The sequence below is a fragment of the Artemia franciscana genome, chromosome 10 (genome assembly GCF_032884065.1).
Source record: "Artemia franciscana chromosome 10, ASM3288406v1, whole genome shotgun sequence".
Taxonomy (NCBI): Eukaryota; Metazoa; Arthropoda; class Branchiopoda; order Anostraca; family Artemiidae; genus Artemia; species Artemia franciscana.
Window position 1 is genome coordinate 46,240,362 of NC_088872.1, and position 23,625 is coordinate 46,263,986.

At 37.7% G+C, this 23,625-nt stretch overlaps 1 protein-coding gene across 2 annotated transcripts in view; it reads left to right on the forward strand.

Annotated features, from left to right (window-relative positions):
- Nucleotides 1-23,625, forward strand: part of LOC136032265 (uncharacterized) — a 231,232-nt gene that overhangs the window by 36,315 nt on the left and 171,292 nt on the right. The window contains exons 3-4 of one of the 2 annotated variants that reach the window (XM_065712514.1): nucleotides 9,170-9,238; nucleotides 12,543-12,750. In XM_065712514.1, the coding sequence (XP_065568586.1) occupies nucleotides 9,170-9,238; nucleotides 12,543-12,750 (277 nt within the window). The remainder of the gene's footprint in view (nucleotides 1-9,169; nucleotides 9,239-12,542; nucleotides 12,751-23,625) is intronic. The other variant, XM_065712515.1, reaches the window with a different exon arrangement.

The window sequence follows — 23,625 nt, forward strand, 5'->3', positions numbered from 1 at the left end:
ACTTATGTTTGTAGTAGGAAAGATTTGTCCAAATGTATCAGGGTCTTTGGCAAGTTTGTAGAGAAACCATACCCAGTGTTTCACCGATTCGATGGTCGAAGCTCTGCCTCAATATATAACCCCTTTTTATATCTACGTTACTCCTCTTCATATTTTGTCTAACATCGATTTTTAAATGTCCATTAGCCCTTTCTAAAATGTCTATCTCCTTCAGTGTTACAGGATGTTGCCCCTTTTAACAGTTAAAGTCTACTTTAGGAAACTCTTCCCCCTCTCCACCTTCATTAACTGCCAAATTCTCCAAAAGTATCTTAGTGGTATGATCTTTCAAGGGTTTATACCCTGCGACAAGAAGTGTATACGTAAAGCCCTCTAGGCCCGAAAGGAACCGACAGCGTTGTACACCTCCACACGCCCTCAAATTTCCGTTATATTTTACACTCCCCTTCCCCCTTCCGCCTCTTAAAACAAATTACTTTTTTAATTTAGTTGTATTTACATCTAAGTTTTCTCTGAATAATACTATTGAACCACTTCCCATCTCGTTATGATTTTCAATTTATCAATAATACTGCCAACCCACCTTGAAAAAGCACCCTCAAAATTATGCAAGTTCAAATACAGTGTCTGCATTTCTGTTTTGTAAGTAATGCGAGTACACTTTTCCTGACTTTTCACATACAAAAATTTCTTTGAGCGATGGATGATCTTATGCTGTCCCTACCTCCCCTTCCGAATCTGTTTTTCAAAAAGGGCCCGAATCTTGCCCACACAGAAGTGGACTATGTCAATCGTATCTGTGTAGATACTACCATCAATCAGAAAGTTGAAGAGAATCCCAAACTCAGCCCTAAAGACATAAATATTAAGCAAGGTTGTGTCGGCTAAGTAATAATCAGGTAATATTGGGGGTGAATCAGCACCAATTTTTGGTGCTCCCCCCTTATCACGGTCACTTTGAAGGGTGGGCGCTAGACCTTTTAGTACCCTTTCAACCTCACTAGGTGGCATTTGCTCAATCAGAAGGTCCAAAAATCCCGCTTTGAGGCCAATATCCCTTTCAAAAGCGTCTAAATCAAAATTGGTGGAAGCTATATTGTTAGGGTTCAACTCTACCCTTGAACTCCCTCTCGTTCACTTTCCCTAGGCCCACACAGAGACTGTCATGGAATTCCGAAGGTGGTGACAATATTGGTGTCTCTGGGGCGTCAACGTAGGCCTCAAGTGCAGGTGATAATTTTGCTAGGGGAACTTAAAAAGATAATAGCAACTTATTACTCCTTTGAAACTCTTTTGATTTCATCCTGAAAAAGAATTTATATTAGCCTGAAATCGAACATATTATTAGTCCAAAAATTTCTTCAGGGCACAAAGTGACTACTTGGACGTAGAGAGACCACACTACGACCTAAAAGTTTAAAAGTCAGAAATTATTTCATACAGGGTTCTCATTGAGACTGTTTGAGCTTGGTGAGTGTATACTACAAGCTAAAGGTTTAACTATCAGAAATTACTCCTCACATGAGAGAAGAGTGGCCCCTTTCTCTAACCCCAACCTGTTAAGTTCTGTTATTACAAGGTTTTCCCTTAAAAATACTAGTCTTAAAAAATAGACTTATGGAGGGCGTGATTCAAATACTTTCCATTTACAATGTATCCTTGCCAAAGAAATTTAGCAGTAACGGCTTGATCCTTTCATCATTATTATCACCAATGGTATTTAAGGTGCAACATGGAAAAAAGATAAAAATTTATTTTTCCTTGAAACACTTATGATAGTATCCTGAAAAGAAATATATTATTAATCTGAGGATCAGCAACAGCAACATTAGACATTCCCTTTATCAAGTAGAAAAGAATGTGTTACTTCAGCTACTTCTTTAAGGGGCAAGAATAGCATCGGACTAGGGGCTGTGTTTAATAGTCTGTCGAATTGAGGCAACTCCTGGACCCTCAATGATCTAATTGGCTGACAAATTTATCTCAACCCCTTGCTTCTTATCTTAACCTCTTCAAAAATAAATTTTACTATTAAAATATGTTGAAAAGCCTATTTTTGGGGGGCTAGTGACTCCTAAGAACCCCTCAAAACTATTGGAGAGGGCCCCTACCATTTTCTTCCATTATTAAACTAAAAAAATGGTGTCATTTTAGCTATTTATCTTAAAAACCCCAACTATTTTCCCTTTATTTGGCCGAAAAGAATCCATTACTTTAGCTATTTCTTTGAGGGGCAACATTAGCACCAAACTAGAGGCTTTGTTTAAAAGTCAATAAGCTTTATGTGAGTCCAAGACCGACAATGTTTTAATTGGCTGACAAACTTATCTCATTTCTTTGTCTCACATAAATCGCTAAAATATTAAGTTTTCGAAAAATATATATGATTTGTCGTTAATTTACACTTACTATATAGCCGGTATTATTGGTTTTGTCTTGCGCAATAGGTACAGGGTGCCTCGTCTCCATGCTTTGCGGTACAGAAAGCCTCCTCTCTAGGCTCATAATCTAGCTAGATGAATGTAAATCATGATAATAGTAACTAAACACAGCAAAATGGAATATTTTGACATAAAACTTTAAATTAACAAGTTCATAGTTTCTCCCCCGGGAGGATACCTTCTGGTGCTAATGCCTGTTTGAGCGTTCCTTAAATGTTTAGAAATAATCAAACATAAAGAATAATAAAATGTCAGATGGTCAATTATTTAGAAGGAAACACACACTTTTAATCGTATCCACGTTTTCTTACGCAAATAATATTTTTACGTTCAGCCTAGCTTAAATATAAGACGTTTTAATATAAATATTTGATGCATAGATTCAATGTTTGTAGGTAGACACATTCCCACACTAAGTAGATGTAAAAGCCACTCTTTTGGCATTTAACTAGCGACTAAAATAACTTGCGTCCACTCCCTCCACTCCCTTCTTAAGTAGATGTTGACTATTTAAGTTGGAGCTAGTCATATTTTGAATATGAAATTAGTAATTATAGGTGAATCTATCCCTCTCGCAAATCAAAAATTTATTGTAGAAACGAGATTATCCCCTATGTAATTGAGTAACGGTAGCTGATCAATATCATGAAGGGCTTTAATCCCAATATCTGAAAGATATTAATAAAGTTGTATTTAACCCTTGCTATTGGAGTGTGTCTCGATTCTTCAAAACACTTTGAAATTGCGTTCGGGGTAGGTGTATATTTTGCGAGAAAATAAAATTAATCTATCACGCTGAGAAGCATGTACTAGTAGGAGGGAAAAGGGTTTTACTTGGTGATTCCATATATGCAATTACATCGGTTCCTATTTGACTGTAATCTCGCCCCCTATTCTGGACGGGGGAAGGGTGAAGCTATCCTTAATATTCATTGAGGCTTACATGTTGGTATCTTCGGCTAATATCTATTTTAAAATTTACAGGTGTGCTGCCACTCATTTTGAATGCTAGACTGATGAATTTCCTTGTCTGAGACTGGGTTTTGTAGCCCCGAGAACAAAGGGAATTACCTGGTCCCGCTATGTGAATAACAAAGTCTTTGGTGTTGAAAACCTATAAAAGACCGTATAACGGGACTCCTTTGTCCTTGCTGGAAATATAACGGGAATTCCTTTGTCTGCTATCACAATGAGAACAGAGACCCTATGCGTAAAGCAGAAAAAACATAGGTTTTTAAATAATTAGTATAGCAATCGAAAAAAAACACTCCCTATCACGTAACAAACAACTCTGATTTCGTACCAAACACCTGTATCTTGAAGAAAACAATTCAGATTACGTAACAAACACCTGCATCTTGAAGAATAAAAAAAAGTACCAGGGACCGGGATTAAAATGGAATGAGCTCCTGCTAAAACTATTGAGTGGATACTACTCTCGAATGGGACTCAGTGCGTTTCACATGTAACAATCTTTGACATAGACCTATTATTCATTTTTTTAAACAGAATGATGGGATGACTAACATTTTTAAACAGATTTGTTGCCGCTCCGAAGTTGCCAATATAATTTCTTTTGGGCGAATTTGAAAAATCAGCCAAAAAGTCGGCAGCCGAAAACGTTTGGAAAGTTTGGTTATCATATTCAAAGTCCAGTGAAATTTCGTCAAAAAGCCACCAACAGACCAGAGAATTGAAGATTGTGTGATTTAAATGTGTTTGTCTAATTAGGCTAAACTTACAAGACCTCTGTCAAGAGATTTAGATAGTAAATGACTTCAGCATAGGCTTCAGTCTAGTCAAGGTTACTCTGCTGAATTTCATCGGCTGTCGAGTGAGGATTGGTTGTCTGAAGAATTATCTGGATCTAAAATCAAATTCTTTTGAAGAATTTTCCATGCAAAGCGAGCCGCGAAATAATATTCCCGATAGGTAAACGTACACAGGTTGTAAGCAGAAGAGGGGCGGGTGCCTGCCGCAAGAGCCGTACGTACCTGCTGGTATTTAGTTACCCTTAAATTGCGGGGAATAGGTGAGCAGGTCCCGACGCTTCCCTTATACTTGTGTACGCTATCCGAAAATTGCGTTGAATGCTGTGACGTAAGCGATGGGGACTCTCGTACGCAATGCTGTACTGAACTTTCTCACGCGATCCATGCAAGCGGGGAACAAAATTGAAAGCATTGTTAAGCGAGCTGTGGAGTTCTTTGATCATGCTGAAATTCTTAGTGCGAAGGAGAAACTTATAACGCTTGCCAATGAGATTGGTTATGATTACGTCTATCGGAAAACGGCAAACGATTCTGATAACGTGATGGAAATGGCGAAAATCCTAGCCCTTTGCGCTAAAGAGAAAAAGCCCTTGCCTACTTTCGTAATTTTTGATCCGCAGGAAGTGCCCACCTGCCCTGATGAAGTCAGTGCCTGCGTGAGAATAAAAGTAAACGAGATGTGTCGAAAGTTTGATGCCGGATTAGGGGCTATCGCGGATAAGATCAAACTTGCATCTGAACAGTGTGCTCAGCAGCTCGCCGGGGTATCGCAGCAATGTACTACCATAAGCGACGCTATTTCCCAGGGCTCACCCACTCCCCGTTCAGCAGCGAATCCGCCATCAAAGCCACTTTACTCGGTGGTTGTGAAAGCAAACGATATGCCGCCTGAGTTAACGTCCCCACAATCCCGGAAAGACTTCTTTGCAAAGGTTTGCCCTAGCGACGTAAGCTCCGATTCTCTTACTCTGAAACGTAGCAACGATGAATGGAAGATTATTGTCCAGTCTCGAGATGCCGCTACCCAACTTGCAGAAGCAATGAAAAGGAAGAACATAACCACTAAAGTCAAAGTTCCCCAGTTTGTCGGTATCATGAAAAGAGTACCCTCATCAGTTAGCGAGAGTGAACTCTGTCAAATTGCTGGTTGCGACAAAGTGGCGCAATGCGGATCTACGAGAGCGTTCAAGTTATTCTATGCAAGTCGACAAACACTTGAAAACGCTATCGCGAACCCGCTGAAGATTTGTTTAGAACTGTTCAGGATTGAAGAGTTCCGCTTTCTACCGAGGAGGTGTTTCAAGTGCCATGCTGTTGGTCATTTAGCAGCTGACTGTTCGCAACCAGAAAGGTGTTCGCGCTGCGGTGGCGATGGTCACAGCTCTAGTAAGGACAACCCATGTAGTAATCCGCAAAAATGCCTAAACTGCGGCTCTAGTAGACACTCTTGCTACCATGCTGCTTGTCCCTTTAACAAAGCCCAGCCTAACACTAGCACGTAAATGGAAAATCGAATATTCTGCTGGAATATGAACGGTAAAGTGTTGGACAGAATCCCCCTTCTAACTGACCTTTCTAAAGAATATAACTGTATTTGCATACAGGAACACTTTCTGACCGATGATAGTGTAAACCTTCTAAAGTTTTCCTCGGATATGCATTACCTCGTTCAACCTGCGCGAAGATCTGGGACTCGGGGTCGTCCCTCTGGTGGCCTAGCCATAATCACGCGCTCTAACTCGGGGCCCCCCGTGTGTGTCGAGCAGAATGAATGGTTCCAAGCTGCCAAAATGCATGGCGTGTTTTTCGTAAATGTTTATTTACCAACCAATTACAATGACATCGCTTCAGAAAAGAAGTTTGCAAAAGCATGCCAGAAGCTCGGAAAGTGCCTCCTCAGTTTAGTCCAGAAATCATGCCCTGTTATAATTCTTGGTGACTTTAACTGCAATCTCGACGATCATTCCTGCCCTCGGGCTGTACTATTGCTGAACGCCTTACCAAGCGGATTTAAAGTTGCTAAGAAGGATAAGTGCTATTCCTATATCAGTACCGCAAAAACCGTCTCAAATCTTGATCATGTAGTAACTTACAAACTGGACCTAGAGTCAGTCTCGGTTGGATCTGACGGTGCCTATTCGGATCATTTACCTCTCTCTTTTGCAATACCAGCCGTCAGTCCCCAGTGTGCTCCAAAAACCAAGCCTGAGCCAGCACGTGATTGGAAAAAAGTAGTCCGTGAGCAGTTCCAGCTCAATTGTGAACAAATTTTGAAGAAAATTAAAGTGCCTTTCCACCTCCTACAGTGGGATTGTGACCTAACGGAAAGCGAGATACGCCTGCAACTGAACATGTATTTCTACGAAATTTGCCACTCCTTGAGAGTAGCTGAAAGGGTTGCTGTCCCATTACGTAGCGTCCGACGTGGGTCGCGAGTGAAAGGATGGGCCTCTAACAGTGAGCTTGTGAAGGCAAGAGCAGCTGCCAAGTTCTGGCTGGGGGTTTGGCACGAGTGCGACCGGCCAAAAAGCGGGGTAGTCAATGAATTGCGGGTTTATACAAAACGGCGGTTCGCGAAAGAGCTACGAAAACATCGTAGTAGCCTCAAACGGGAAACAGTTTCAAAAATCATTGAAAACCCTAATTTGGTCTGGAAGCTCCGTGCCAGGCCTGTAGAAAGTACGGGACAAAATGCTAGTGATATAGATGAGGAAATATGGGTAGATTATTTTGCTGCTGAATTCTCCCCACCAGATGAAGTGAAAAATAAAAAGTTTAGCGAAGAGCTCGATCAGCTTATGACGAAAGAGCATAATTACCTCGTGATTTCTAGTGCGAAAATAACCCACCTTTGTCAAAAATTAAAGAAGAAATTATCCGCCGGTGCCGACCAAATCTGTGCTCTACACCTACTGAATGGTGGTCCAGTTCTATCGGAGCATTTAGCAATAGCTTACCAAATTATACTAACACATGGTATTGTACCGGACATTTTCTGTTTAGGTGTGATCACTCCAGTTTTGAAAAAGGGTAAACCTGCTCATGAACCATCGTCATACAGACCCATTACTGTATCATCTGTGTTTTGCAAGCTATTTGAAAAGCCCATAATTTCGGACATTAAAGCTAGTTGTAAAGTGCCTCCCCACCAGTTTGGATTCCAAGCTGGCTTAGGATGTGCCCATGCCTTGCATGTAGCTGCAAATGTTCTACTGGATGCCCACATTTCGAAAGAAAGCCTAGCTATAGGTGAATATGATGTACAGCGGGCTTTTGATTCGGGTATCCATTCTCAGAATATGGTTGAGCTGAGAAAGTCCGGAGTTGACCGTGCTATTGTCAAACCCTTGAACGACATGTATAGTAGGCTCAAGGTCCGTATTAAACTGTCAGGTAAATTAAGTCGTAGGTTTGCTGTGGTGAAGAAAGGTATAAAACAGGGAGCCGTATCATCACCTGATCTGTTCAACAACAGCATATCGACGGCCCAGTCAAAAGTGGCCCCTTGCTGTATTTTTAAAGGCATTGACGTGTCCCTAGTTGGGTTTGCAGATGACCTTCTAAACTTTTCAAGAATTTTGTCTTCTTTGGAATCTAACTTTAAAATTTTGGAGATGGAGTATGATGAAATTGGGTTGAGTTTTAATGTGACAAAATGTGAAGTACTGTTATTTAACTGGAATGCCTCTCAACCCGAAATCCAACTAGGGTCACAGGTGGTCATGCCCTCTAAGTCAATTGTATACCTGGGTCTGCCGATCGGTGAAACTCTTCAGCATACACGAGCACTGCTTGTAAAGCACATCGAGAAGAAGATCAGGTCAGCTTATGGAGCTTCGGTTTCCTCCAAGCGTAATCTAAATAGGTCGCTGCGTGCACAAATATTTGTTGCTGTTGCCTTACCCCATGTTCTTTACGTTTCGCCGTTCTGGAAGTTACTTACAAATTCGAATAAAGTAACTATAAGAAGAATATTCTTCAGGTACCTCAAGTTCCTACTTGAGATGCCATTAAGAACAAGTAATTCTTACCTAACGAGGCGGTATTCAGTACCTGACCCATTTACTGCGGTGGAAGCGTGTCTTGAAAAGTACCGTGATAGAGTAGAAGCGAGTAACCACCAGTGGACCGCCATTCTTACATAGTTGTATTATAGTTCCTTCGTGATTATTTTCATTTCAAGAAGTTTCGTTGTGTTTTGTATGTGCGTTTTCTTCTCTTTTGTTTTTTATCCGTCTTTTGTTCAATTGTGACGGGTTTTTCCAATATATTTATTATTATTTATTATTATTATTAATAAACCCTGTAGATTATGTTTCCGGAATTTTTTTCTGAGTTCTATTCACTTCTTTTGCTTTTTTGGGCTTGATTCCCCCACCGCAGAGATAAAAGAGCATGCCACCAGTTTTAATGTCATAAGGAACCAAAGGGGCCACTGATTCTCGGAAGAAGTGAACTGAGAAAAAAATATTTTCCACTCTACATTTAAACAAATTCTTTTATAGAATTTTGTTTTTACATGCTGCACGTCATTGTTCTGACTATTGTCAAATGAGTCCAAGGCCATGTTCTGATTTTCCTGGCTAAAAAAACTTAAAATTTATTCTAGGGAGTGGAGAAGGAAGTAAATTATGTTTCTGTTAAAAAAAAGTGTTAATTTTTCTAAATATGTTAAATAACCTTTTTTGAATATTTTCATCTTCCAGGAACGTTGGAGTGGGGAGGGTTGTTTATTCTTACCATTCACAACATGGGTCTCCTTGTAGTGATCCTTATTCATCAGCTTGTTAAAACTTGTCCTGAAGTTTTAATGAATTTTTTTCAGGGAAAAGCTTAGGCTCTATTTTAGAACTAATTTAATCACGAACTTCTAAAAATCAGGTACTAGTACCCTAGAATAATATCCACATTGAAGATGTAGACTACTTCATGCTGATATTGATCTCCTTTTTTCAGAATAACTTCATGTTTGTGCTATAAATCTACACAGATGAACATGTCATTGAACGTTCTCGATAAGAAAAGGTTAGTTCTTCTCTTACAAATAGTTACCATTTAAGACGTATTAACAATTAAGGGTGTCGTAATAATTTGATAATTTCATTTGATAATTTGATACTTGATAGATCCTCCATTTGAAAAAATTAATATCATATAGCCAATGATCCTTGACTATTCGGTTATGGATCCCTTTTGCCCCCTCAATAAAAATGCTGGAGCTACTCCCCTCTTAACAATCGATTGACTGCGGTAGTAAATTGGGCAATGATGGGGCTAGTTAGCTTGTTTAAAGAAAATAGCTGGTAAATTATTCACAATGCAGAATACAAAAATTCAACAAATACCTAGGAGGTAGGTGACAGGGGTGCCAATTAGAGGGAGAGGAGGGACAGGAAGTGGGAATCATCACCTATATTTTGTACCTCTATCTATTAAATTCCGAAAAATACTTTTTTTTCGTTATTTTCATTGAAAAAAAGGAAAATACAATAAAATTCCCCCCTCCAGGTTTTGAAAGAAACTTTGTTTCGCGAACCCACCTTTCGAAGATGATTTTTGGTAGCTAGTTGGCAGTCATTACTTGAATGTAACCTAGCCAGCGGAGCTGTCGGCTTTTGATCCGGTTCTTCAGGGTGTAGGAGCATGGATTGAGTTTATTGATGTCTTCATTGGATCCGAGGTCAGCGAAGGTAACCGTACTTTGCAACAGAAATAAAATAGCTTTGACTACTTACATAGCCTTATAAGGTCTTAGTCAAAACCGAAACCAAATTTTGTGCATTTCTTATAAATTTTAGGATAATAATATAAGGAAAACAAATTTAGAAAGACTACCTTCCGATTTTTATTTTTTTGTGTCGAAATGTGGTACAAAATAAAAAGAGCCACAGAAACCTCCTCTATGTGATATAATTAAGAAAATTTAGCGCTAATTGGTGGAGTTGTTATTCCGCAAAAATTTTCCTTGGCTTACTAGAGAAAATTTTTTCCTGTAGCTTGTCATTGAACATGCTTAAAAAAAAAACTGCCAAGGCATATGGGTGACTTTTAGTCATCTTATGATTGGATTTGACATATTAAATTATCGTGGAATAAATTCCTTGAGTAAATTTTTCTATCTTGCAATTTACCCTTGGCGAATTTTCAACATTTCTAGTGATGACAGAAAAAAATAAAGGAAGATACGAAGTCTTCTACATTATATTAGTTTTCTCAATATACAGCCTCTTTATCAACTTTTCATTCAAAAATAGTGATTTTACAAACTTGCAACATTTTTGTGAAGTAAAACATCTTAGTTTTGAGCTTAAAATTTAGAACAACAAATAGTGTCAATAGTTTGAAGAACTTTACGTTATGTCTTCAATGATTCAAGCTAACTTCTGTACTTATAATTACGTTTTTTGGAAGCAATACCAAAAATACTAGTTTTTGTAGTATAACTTGGGATTTCCTTGGGGTTTTTCCTGAAATATCTGAATTCAATGTCTTTTATATTTTAAACGACTAAGACTATAAAAAGCAAAACGAAGTGATGTACATAGTCTGTATTCTATTGTTTTACGGTGCAACATTAGTCTTTTTGAAGTCTTTTTGCCTTTTTTTGTATTTGTAATAAAATTACTTCCTTTGGTGATTCTTCTCAGTCATCTTAAGGGTTAGATACTTTATTTCGTGATAAAACCAAAAGCAGACATTTCACAGAAAAAAAAGTACACACAAAAAAAAGAGAAAAAATAATACACACTATCGAAAACAAAACATAAACACTAACTTAAAGTCAAGGTTTATGCGGTTAAATATTGCAATGAAACTGTTTCCGATATGGTAAAAGCAGAAATATCCTGCTATACCCACGCAGCAGAATTTAAAGTGCTTCTCTGTAACTATGCCTTATGTATCACTCTTGCTGCAAAATTTCCTGAGGGTTTGAAGACAGAGATCTAATTTGGGTATTGAAGACCATTTTTTTCAATGTTTTTTGTTTTCTTTCTGAACTAATTGTGAACTGTTTAATGTTTTCCCCTCCTTGGCGAGTGAATCTTTAAAAATCTCAGAGATTTTTTCATTTGTTGATCCGTGATTCTTCATTTTTAATGAAGATTACAGCTTTTGATTGGGTTTGGTACAATTTTCAAGTGTTCGTCGACTTAGGTAATGACGGCAAGAAGTAATTTTATTAATAGGTCAATTTTGAGCAAACGACCGTGAATAGAAAATTAACAGGTTCAATCCTAGGATAAAAGCGCACGGGCATGGCAAGGCTCGTAGCCAAATCTCAGTTATTTTTTTATATTTCACAAAGTACAGGCATTTGAGGAAGGGGCAGAGTTATCATATTGTTTTATATTTTGGGAAGGAGATACTCAAACTGGGCTTACTACATTTAATGCTATTTATTTTGCTGATGGAATAGGGGTTGATCTAATGCTAGCAAATACCTGATGAACAAAGCATTGTGTTATTATCTGCGAATGCACTAAAATTCGATTGATTAAGTGAAATAGAATGTTGTGCAACATAAATTAAAATTGGTTTGACCTGAACTAGGTATCCTAGTTCACAAGGTTTTTTATGTCCATTATAGCAGCTATATAAAAATGATGAGTAACCGAGGTGGTATATTTTGTCTGTCTCTATACAAAATTAGGCCCGATATTCCATTGATGTACCCAATCCTTAGACTGCCTCTGCTCAGATCCTCAAGCTTTGCGTTTATAGTAAGTTTGCCACCATGTCAGAAATAAATTAACAGAATATTGAGAGAACAAATTGCTAATAAAAACTTGAAAACTACTCGGTTGGAAAAATTCAGTAGGTAAGAAAAACTATTTGATGAATTTGTTTATTGATAATACTCCGTACTTTGTGTTTTTTATACTTTTACGGGTAATAAAGTTCATTCATTCATTCATTCACCAGAATAAAATGTCGGGGACATCTTGCGTAGTATTCCAGGTCATTTAAGCTGCCGTACCTTGAATTGTTTATCAATGATGAACATTAATAGCAATTTTCTAATTAACTTGAACTAAAACTTTAAGTGCAAGTAATAGATAGTACAGTTTTTCTTCCTTGTTTTAACTTAAATAGACCTTTTATTGCTTTTCTTTTATTAATTGTTCATTTCTATCCAGCAAAAATGGTTCATTTTATTTAACCGAGGAAATGAAATATTAAAAAAAAATCTGAAAAAATCACACATAAGCAATTTTTGGTGGCTGCTGTTTATCAACTTTCTAAGTATTCCTTTTGTGTACTTATTATTTTCACTTTTTTAAATTTGCTCGCAATATTCTCGTAAATTAACGATTAACATTTTATATAGCAAAGAAGACTGTGAAGATTCAGATTTTCTGAAAACCATGAAATCTCGTTTTGCTGTACAGCAAGTTGTTGAGAATTCTCGTGTGGCTGGGATTATCAATTTCGACTATTCAGTCTTTCTCCTCTGCGCAGGTCTTTTGGCTGCTACTGGTCTTGTTGAAAATAGCTCGATTATTTTAGTAGCCAGCATGCTTGTGTCTCCATTAATGGTAGGTTCATAATCATAAAATTTTTATTTGCAATGATAAGTACAATCCAAATAGAATGTGGTATAATCAAGAGTGTCCATCTAAAGTGAGAATCTAAACAAAGCGTGCCTCATTAAACTTCTATGGCTATTCACGTGTCTCTCTAGACATCACTATTCGGGCAGTTTTTCTCACATGTAGTATTTGGTGCTTGTTAGCAGATAGAGCTAGGCAACCATTTTAGGTCTAGAGTTCTTTGCCTACGATTTCAAAGTTTATTTGTCAGGAAGCATCTTTTGCCGTTATGTTCATCCCTTACACTTAAGAATGGCATTTACATGTGTTTACTGCTAGACTTCTATGCCGAATCAGGTGTATTGAGAGACATACATGTTGAGGCATTGAAGGCTTGCTGAACCAGGTTGTGACCGCTTCTTTAACCCACGAATGTCTACTAGAAACCAAAATTATGAAACGGTATGGCATCGCATATGACAGACTGTTGATTTTGAAGTATTCAGTTCTTAGGTGATCTTTTGGGTATGAAACCACCACTTTGATACTATCTTCCTTTTTGGAATTTGCCCAAAAACTTCAAATGGATGAGCGAGAGGTCTGCTTATTCTACTGCTATATTGAAAAAAAAACTATCTATCTATCTATACAAAGTATTCTTTCAGGGGTAAATTGTCTGAAAAAGAAGTGAAAAACTAGGCTGTCAAATGTGATTTTTTTAAATTTAAGCTCATTTAGAATTTTTAATACAATTTTGAACCCTGGGAAAAATTTTTTTAATCTTACCGAACTTTCTACTCTTTTTTTCTAGATATAGTTCGCCTAACTTCACATCCAACTAACCCTGAATCTTTACAGTAGTAGTTCCCAACCGTTGGTACGCGTACCCCCAGAACTTCCTAGAAGCCTCTGTGTGTGTGGGAAAGGGGGAGTACGTGAAAATATATCGAGGGAATCAATATCTTGGCAGGGTTGCCACGATGGTTACGCTCCTAACATTTTGTTACGTTTTAAATAAAAAGTTATTTTGTTTTTTGTCGTTCCTGAAAATGTTACTTTTATGTCACATTTGTGACTAATCAATAGAGTGTTTATTTCTAGAGCAATCTATTTTTGCCCCTGGAAAAATTCAACTCTTTTTGGTTTAGTTACTCTGTCCCAAGACCATACCCAAGTATGGACATTTTTTCACGGATTCACAACTGCAATCGGGAAATACTAACGCACAATCATTCAGTTATTAGGATGGTTAAACACCAGGGTCGCGAACTTGCACACTTTTTGTGTGAAATGCACCCTTTTTTACCTCAGAGGGGATGCAGAAGAGTGAAAGTCACTCTTTTGGGTGTAAGTTTTCATTTTCTTTAAACGTCCGTAGTTAACATATTCATCAAAAGTGTATTTAGCCCAAGGAACAGGGTTGCCAAATTGCACTTTTTCATGTGCTTTTGGACTTGTATTCTTTGTGAGCAAAATTCACTCTTTTTGCCTCGATTTTCACTCTTTTTAGACGTCGGCAGTTGGCAACCCTGTCAAACACCCGTTTCTGGTGAAGCGGACAAGAAACGGGTTGCGTGTCAAGCGGAAACCACGTATCTGATCAAATTTATGATTTCCACTTTTTGACAAAGTTTTCCTTGCCGAAAGATTCAGTGTCGAATGGTGCGCATCCAGGTTGCCTCCAACTCATAGTTCAGGAGATACAACCAAGTTGGAAACCATGTATCTCGAATTAAAATAAGGGCTGTTAAGCGGAAACAACATATCTTGCAAATTCCTCTACGCGACATAAGTAGCCTCCAGAAGAAAAGAGTCGTTAGCAGTGAAATAACTGAAATGCTAACGTTAATCAACACATTCTTAGGCAAGCGTGTTGATTAGGAGAAAGGGTTATACTATAACCCCTGTATATTTGACAGGTCAGTCTAGAATAAGATTCTAGGCTCATAGTATAGACTTGTATTATATTTCCTGCTAGAAATGGGGCATTTCGTCTCTCACAGAGTTCGTGTTCAGAGAAATATCAATCCCTTAATGACAAAAGTGGTTGCGTATTATGTTACATTTGCGTTTTGTTTACTTTTATTTGATTTTAAGTTGTCTTTTTTCTTCAGTGGCTATGGCGTCAAGAAGAAAGAAGTCCCGTTTGACCGAGGTGGAGCTGAAGACACTGTCTTCTGAAGACTCTGTGCTCCTGAAGACAGCAGCTCCGAGGATTGAAGCTACAGTTCTTCAGGATCCGATTTTATTCCCAGTAGTGACGACGAGCCACCTCTAGAGCCACCTCCCGAGTAGTGACTCCCTGTAGAGCTGAGCCACCTCAACTGATACCAAAGAACTATGAACCAAAACCCAAGGCTGTTCAGCCCATTTCGAAGGATTATCTCAGCAACCATTTTTAGAAAGGCCTGAAGCTAGTCTTTCAAGTGGTGAAGGTACCAGCATTGAGGCCTTTGATTCAGAAAGTAAGGAAGTAGATACAACTGGGCCAAAAGAATCCAGAGAGGAAACCTCAGACGAGGAAGAAGCTCCTCTTCTAGACCAAGTGTCTGGATCTGCTTAAGAAATTGAGGGAGGTCTTCCACTTATAAAAAACCGTGCAAATAAAGGCAAGGGAAGAAAAATCTCGAGAGCTTTAGGAAAAGAATATGAAAGTGAACCGAGAAAGGGTTGAGGAAAACTAAGGCAAGAGAAATGAGGCCAAACCCTTGTCGTTCAGACAAATCAAGGTGTATGTTTTGAAAAACTTTCTCAGATGAACAAAGAAATAAGATATTTGTGTCCTAATGGGAGCCTGGCAATACAATCAGACAGAAAGATTAGCTGTGTGGCCACTCTCGTTGTGAACCTGTTTTAGAGCAGACTCTAAAAGAAGAAACAAGAAGAAAGAACACTGTTAGGTACTATATGCCCCATGACAATGGAAACAAGAAGAAAGTTTGTATGAAATTCTTTTGTGCAACCCTTGATCTTGGGAAGTTTGCTGTCAGAAGTGAAGCTAAGAACAATGATCTGGGATTTTTTCGTAGAAAGGATAAGAAATCAGACCCTTCCAATCAGATACTCAAGGATGTCTATAAGCATGCAAGAAAATGGATAAAAGATTTACCTGCTGTGGAATCTCATTACTGCCGTTCTTCTACAACCAAGAACTATCTGCCTCAAAACTTCAAAAATAAGTCGAACCTGTTCAGGCTGTACACCGAACTATGCAGAAAAATTAAAAAGCCCATCCTTTTGCGTGGACCCTTCATGAAAATGCTTAACAAGTTTTACTTCAGCTTCCGTAAACCGAGGAAGGATAAGTGCGTGCTCTGTGAAATGGTTCAGTCTACCCAGAATATGACAGAAAGTGAAAAGTTGGCATACACGAACCACATAATAGAGAAGAAGGCAACAAGGCACTATACGGAAGTCACCCACCAGTGTGCTGAAGCTGAACAGTCTTACCTTGATGCGTGCTTTGATCGAGAAAAATTACTTAGCACACCACATGGAGAAGGAATGTTGATTGGATAAAATATCCTTGCTACAATTTTACAGTTTACGAAAATGTGACTAAGAATGGATATTTCTTTTTCTGAGAGCAGAAGAATGGAAGCCATGGGGCAAACGAAATAGCAACTTATTTTTCGCGTTGGATTAGAGAAGTTTATAGTAGATGTACTGTCAAGACAGTAAGCCTGTCCTGTGAATGCTGTGATGGTCAAAACAGAAACCGCCAAATGCTTGCGATACTCTTTTCAACTCTTCAGCAGTGTAAAAGCATACAGATAATTGAGCTGAATTTTCTTCTTTTGGGTCATTCGCTGATGACTGTAGACAGCATGCATTCTGTCATTGAAAATAATGTAAGAGGAATCACAGTGTACGCACCAAGTCAATGGATGACTCTTCTCCAAACTAGCAAGAAAAAATCCAGCTCCCTATATTGTCGAGGTACTGACGTTCGGAGACTTCGTAGACTGGAAAGCAGCTCAAGACAACATTATACCATCTGCCATGATGGATACAAACAAACGTAAAATTCTGTGGTGTAAACTGAGGTCGGTAAAGTTCACAAGGAAGTCGTCAGTTGTAAGGTTTCACACTGGCTTCATGGAATTAGATAAAAGGCACGCTGATTTTGGCCGTAAGAAGCAAGTGTTAAAGGCAGCCTACGCTAAGGAAATCCCTGTTTTAGAGGTGAAAAAAAGAGACCTTGTGGCCCTTTGCAAGAAGAAGGTGATCCCACAGCCATTCCATCATGAATACAAAAGTTTGAAAACTTCGAAGGGTGTGAAGGAGGTCCTTCTTGAGACTGATGAAGATGAAGAAGCGGGAGAAGAAGACGTATCGTCTGAAGAATAGCCGATGGCTGAATGATTTACAATTTGTACTTTTTGTATTCGAGTTTTGGATAAAAACAGTTTAGCTAAATTCCATGGCTTTTCGAGATACACGTTTTCCGCTTGACACTCTGCCATAAAGCTATTAGAAATACTATCAAGCGGAAACCACGTGTTGGCGTTTCTGTCAGAACTGTTTGAGTTGAGTTGTTTTGGTTCTTCCCACGAGATCCGCCATAAAAAGTTGGCTATCTAATGTAAACGTTCCAACAGCACTACTACTAACGAGAAAAAGTTATTGTGTTTTTTTCAACTCCTGAAAAATTTTGAAAAAGGGACATACGTAGTTTCCGCTTGACACAGATGATATAATAGTAAGTAAGGGTAACATTCTCATTCGTGGAATTATCATTTGCAATGCTGAGAAAGCAAACCGATTTTGCAGTCAATATGTCAGTGTTTACGTTCGATCTAAAGCGGGTAACTTGCCTAATTTAACAGGTCCACTGTGATTTGCTAACAAAAATCAAATTATTAGTTTTGTAATTAATTAATATAACTATTTAAATAGCTTTAAGTAAAAAAGTTCCACCACATTTTAGTTTTCTCTCGTGATGTGGGTGGTAGCCGCAGCTTAGTAAAGGATAAACTACGAGCCATAGTAATCAAACATTTAAAACCTCGTTTTAATAAAAAAAAATGGTTAGTCATAATTATAAAATTTATAAAATTTTGTTGCGAAATAAAATGGTACAATTGTAAATTTTTACTTCGAAATGATAAGGAAAGAATATAAAAGTTTCGGTAATAAAGTCCTGAAGTATTTGATGCCCTTCCAAAAATCAGTGCTTGTTGAAAAGGCATTTTGTCTCATGCATTTGTCAAGAACAAAGCATAGGAATAAACTCCATGCAGCTGCAGACTTAAGGCTCCACCAGTCACCATTTGATCCAGATTCTAAAAAGCTCATCTCAAATATCCAAGCTCAAAGATGTCATTGAGAATATGAGAAGTATTAGTTTTTTTTTCATAAATGTATGTATTAAGTTTTCTGTTCATAAATGTTGATTCTAAGCCGTTAAAAAGATACAAAAAGAAAATGACCTGTTACTTTGAAATTATGTAAAAAAAATGTATCCAAGTCAGGTTTAGTATTGTTTTCAATGTACTTTTTCTTTTAATTTTGGTAAGCGGTACTCCACGATGAAAATATTTTTTAACGGGTACGGGATTTGAAAAGATTGGTAACCATTGCAATGAAGTATCGTTTTGAATCCTTTATTGTTCTGATTCCCAAAATAATATCCAGTTTTGAGTCGAATATATTAAGCATATTACAATCTTATACTAATATCACATAGAAGTACTAGAGACTAAAAAGCAAGTTACCACAAAATTCTTCAAAAATTATCATTTCAGTAATATCTATGTAATATAGATATATTTGAAGATTTAGTCTTGATAAGTTAACAGCATTCATTGGGGTCTTCTGACTTTAATATAGACAGTTCATTATATATATATATTGTCCTTTGAACATATAATATTGTACATATAATATATACATTGTTTCTGATACGGAGCTTCAAGCTTAACAAATTTAAATAAGAAATAATTTAAAGGGGCGACATTTGGGAAATTATAAGGTTTCGATGTTTGTTTTTATCTTTCAAAAATTTCTAGTCTTTAAATTGAGATATTCTTATTAATAAATAAATGGTCCTTTATGCATAGGTGTTCAATTTTGGGTTGCAAACTGAGACCCTACATCAAGGTAAGACCCCCCTACGCTCCATAGCGAGGATCATGCTGAAAAATTACTATTATAAAAGATCCCTTATACTTATTACCCAGACAAGAATACTTTCTACAGTAAACCAGCCAATGAGCTTGGTGTCTCTGATTTAAATGATTTTTCAGCAAAATGCTTCAATTTTTAGATTTCAATTGTACCCTTTAGAAAATTCAAAACTTTGCTTCAACGCTCATTATCTCCACAAAAAGCCGGGATACCATATTCTCCTGGATTAAAAAAAAAAAATCCTATTATCATCCGCCATTTTAAAATTTCATATACATTTATCGACAGCAAAAGGTTGTCATCTCTCTAACTAAAACATTTTTAGTTCCCACGGTCAAAATTTGAACAGATATTTATAACGGCTACTCCTTCAAATAAACATGACATACATTGTGGCGTTTATAATGACGTATCAGCATGACGCATATATTTTTCTCTCTCCATAAGAATACTAACGGATGTTGCCAAATGGCTGTATTTTCAATTCAGTGACCTTTAGCTTATAATAAAAACATAGACATTAATATAAGATTATATCTCTGCCAGGGGCGGATCTAGAGAAAAATCTTGGGGGGGGGGGGGGCACTGGACCAAGGGTGCCAATATGATTTGATCATAATGATAGGGGGTGTAGATAACACTTTCGTCAGACCAGGTCTGTTGTGTGAATCTGGCTGGTGCTGATATATAATGACAAAGAAACCTCTTTGAAAGCCAATAACATTTTCTTATAGCAGTAAAATGCGTATTAACAACAGACGCAAGCAGATTCTTTGATGAATAAATTACTATATATTTTTCTCAACACTCGTCGACAGTAAATTGACAGTGTCTAGGCAAAATTACTTTTCTGAGTTAGCTTTTTTTCTAAATTAATTTATAAGGTTTCATTAATTCTGTTTGATCAGTATATTGACCTCCAGTGCTCAATCAAGTCCTAAATGATCAATTCTGAGCATTCCTATCGTTAGAACCAGTTAGGTCAGTTTTTCTTTGTAAAATTCCCCGTTAAGTGGTGAAAAATAAGAAAAATATTCTCAAAATACACCCTAAGTAGAGATACAGCGTTTTCTTGTGATGATATTGTTCACTTTACAAATGGATGGTCTTGGATGTTCTGCCTTATCTCAATTTAGGGTGTTTTGCCGAAACACGGTCAAAATGCTGTTTAAACACGTGCTTTAATAATCTCTAACTTAACCCAGTAATGTCCAGCGTTCCCATCTGGGAACACCTTTACTTTAAATTTTTATGACTAATAGGATAGCAACTAGGGCAAATTTTAAGCGTCCCTTAAACTATCTTAAGTATCAGAGAAGCTCTCAAATTTTTTCAAACTTGAATTTGGTTTAGTTTGGATCTCTGGATTTTTTGAAACATTCAAAGTTTTTGAAAGCTATCTGTTTCTAATGGAATATCAGGGAAGGCATATTTATTGCCTTCCCTGAGATCGATCACCACTCTTCGAATCTATGAAACAATTGCACCAAAATAACTATAAAAAGAAGGATACTGTATCAGTTAACCTAAAGTGTTCCCAACCGGAAAATTTGGGCGTTTCGCAGACCTAAAATTTTCCACATGCTTTGTAGCAGGCGATCACTTCTGTTTAACAGATGGGTCCCAAGAAATTTGCTTCTATCAAAGAAACTGTAGCTATGGTAGACGGAACAATATATGATGAGATAGACATTGATATGGTCATTATCTATTTATCCCCCATAATTTTGGGGTAATAACAAACAAAATATGGGAGTAATATTGGGGTAGTCAATGACGAAAAGGGAGGGAGACAAGGGCAATAAAAAAAAATTCAATAGTCTTCCAATTTGTCTTGTAGGGACGATAAAGCTTGAGATAATTGATACTTGTTAACTTCCCAGCCTACGTCCACCTGATCAATCTGGGTAGTTTCTAACTTCCACATTATGTTCGGATAACATAGACGACATTCCAATAGGACTTTGTCCTAGGAAGATAGTATTCTACCCTGCATCTTACTGCAGTCAGGCAGCTCAATGAGATAGGGCATGTGAATTAGGTCTCCCAAATCCCACTCGGCAAATTCAAATGTCCCAAAAATTTTCCAAAACCCCCTTTATAATGTGTTTCCCCTCCCGTGACCCATTCTTATCGTACCCCTATCAATGACTCCCAGAGACCGAACCCTAAATCAATGTGCTCTTAAGAAAGAGAATAAAAATCTGCCAAAAAAAAACACAATCTGAAGATGAAGATCTAGCAAGCAAGTTTAATTATATGAATAATTTTTCCTGAAAACGAAGTTTATCTTGTAATTTTACGACGAAATAATTCGTAAACTGATCATGCGAGCAGTTTCATGTCTGAATCTCAAGCAGATCAACAGCAAAATATTGGGTAAGGGGGACACTGGACCAAGGGCGCCAATGTGACTCGAGTTGGGCACCAAATTAAAACGTTTATTTTAAAAAAGATTAAAAAAGAAGAAAAAACATAACAAGAGCGCCAGAAATATCTTGGGGAAAGGGCCACCCCCGACCCCATGGATCTGTTGCTGGCCAAAATTACTTTTATCTCTTTCATTCATTTAATTTCAACCAAATTAGCTATATAGTTAAAATAAATAGATAGACAGATTTATCATACGAAAGCCCTACTGGGTCATTCGCTATTTAATTAGTCACAAAACTAAAATTTAAATTTTTTGACTGGGGAGTGGACAGGGGCAGTTCAAAAAATTACTCCTAAGCATAAATTAATGTTGTAAGTTGCATTGTCATATCATATCAGGAATGAGGGAAAGATGGAAGATAAGGGTAAGAAGGTAATGAACCAGCTGATTCGGGTAGATTGTATGGAGGAAAACCGTATGAAAGAATTGTTGGAAAGTGAACAGATTCAGAAAATGGCGGAGAATGCATATATATACTGGAAGAAGGGAAATTATAAGAAGCCGTGGAAGAAATAGCAGAGGAAGTTAATCAGAAATGCAGTGGAGTATCAAATAAGACGGAGATGCTGAGAGATACAAACGAATTCTTTGATTAGGATTGTCGGAGGCTGAAAGTAAACCTTGTTCTACTTCTCAGGAAAGTGAAAGGAGCACTAAATGACTAGGAAATGAATATACACTTATCGGAGTACCGAGCAGAGAGAAAGATCTACAAGAGGTTAATAAAAAAGAAAAAAAAACAAGTAAGAGATATTAGGGCCACAAAGATCAGCGAGGAATACTTGTCAAAAGACCCAAAACAGTTTTGGAGAGAAGTAAGGCGGGAATTCAAGGCCAATGACCAACACATACCTCCAGCTGAGTCTTGGACAACATACCTGGAGCAGAACACTAGCATAAGGTAGCAATATGGAGACAGTACAGGGAGTTTAGCAGAGGAACTACAGGAGCAAAATGGTTTCCCCTTATGACAAGAGGATTATAGTCTCTTAGAACCGATCAAGGTAGAGGAAGGATGGCAAGCCTAAAGGGAATGAAGGGATCTTCGGCGCCAGGGGTGGATGGAATACCAGCAAAGATTTGGAAAATAAGGAAAACAGTTCTAGTACCAGTTTTAGCAGCAGTTTTCAGTTTTGTGACTGAAAAAAGGAAATGGCCTGATCAGTGGAATTTGTCAGTAGGAACACCAATTTTTTAAAAAGGTAACAGGCAGGATCATAGTAATTATAGAACAATTAATTTAGGGAATGTGATGAGTAAGATTTTTTTGCGAGGTTATATAATCAAGATTAGGGAAGCGGTTGGATGAAAAGGAACTGTTATCCCCTTTCCAGGTAGGGTTTAGAAAAAACCATAGTGCAATAGATCATATTTTACTTTGAGAATTTTGGTAGAGAAGAATAGGAAAGGAAAAAGGGGAAGGTTTGCAGCTTTTTTAGATCTGAAAGGAGCATATGATAACGTGGATAGGCACCTGTTAATGTTAAACCTGTTATCTTTAGGACTGCCTCACTATTTTGTATTGTTGCTGTGCGAAATGTATAAGTACGTGAAGTTAGTAGTGAGAGTGTTGGGAAAGTGCTCAACTCCAGTGCTATCTTTATTGGGACTAAAGCAGGGATGTGTGCTGTTACCGAAATTGTTTAGCCTTTATTTTAATGATGCCCAAGAATTTTTCGTTAAGAGCAATGCACCAATCGATAGATTTGCTTAAACTGTGCTTACTACTATTTGCTGACGACATCGTATTACTGGCTGAATCAAAGGATAAACTACAACAATTATTAGAGATTACGGAGGTTTATTTGCAAAGAAGAAGTTAATCCTGAACACATCGAAGACAATGGAGATGGTATTGGTCGTAAAGCCATGGAAAGTGAAGGTGTGAATTTTATCATTTAAAGGTGAATCTATACCAGTGAAAAATGAATTTGTTTACCTTGGGGTAAATTTTACCAGCAATGGGAAATTCAGTGGGCATTTTGATCTAGCGAATCCAAGGGGGGGGGGGGCATATTAGTGGTGAAACAACGAGGAGTAGTCTTAGACGGGTTAGAGATATTAGAGTACATAAGAAGATTTGGACAAGTAAGATAGTACCGCCGATGCATTATGGAGCGGAGGTCTGGAACTATCGGAAAGGTCCGAAACTGAAGGTGGTTATGATGAGATATTATAAGTGGATGTTAGGACTAGGGGATTCCTTTAGTAATTTGGTAATCCAGGGGGATTTAGGGTTAGCGTCGCTGCGATCTATGAGGGTAGTGACCATAGTGAGATATTGGGCCAGGATACTGGGTATGCAGAGATTTACGGTA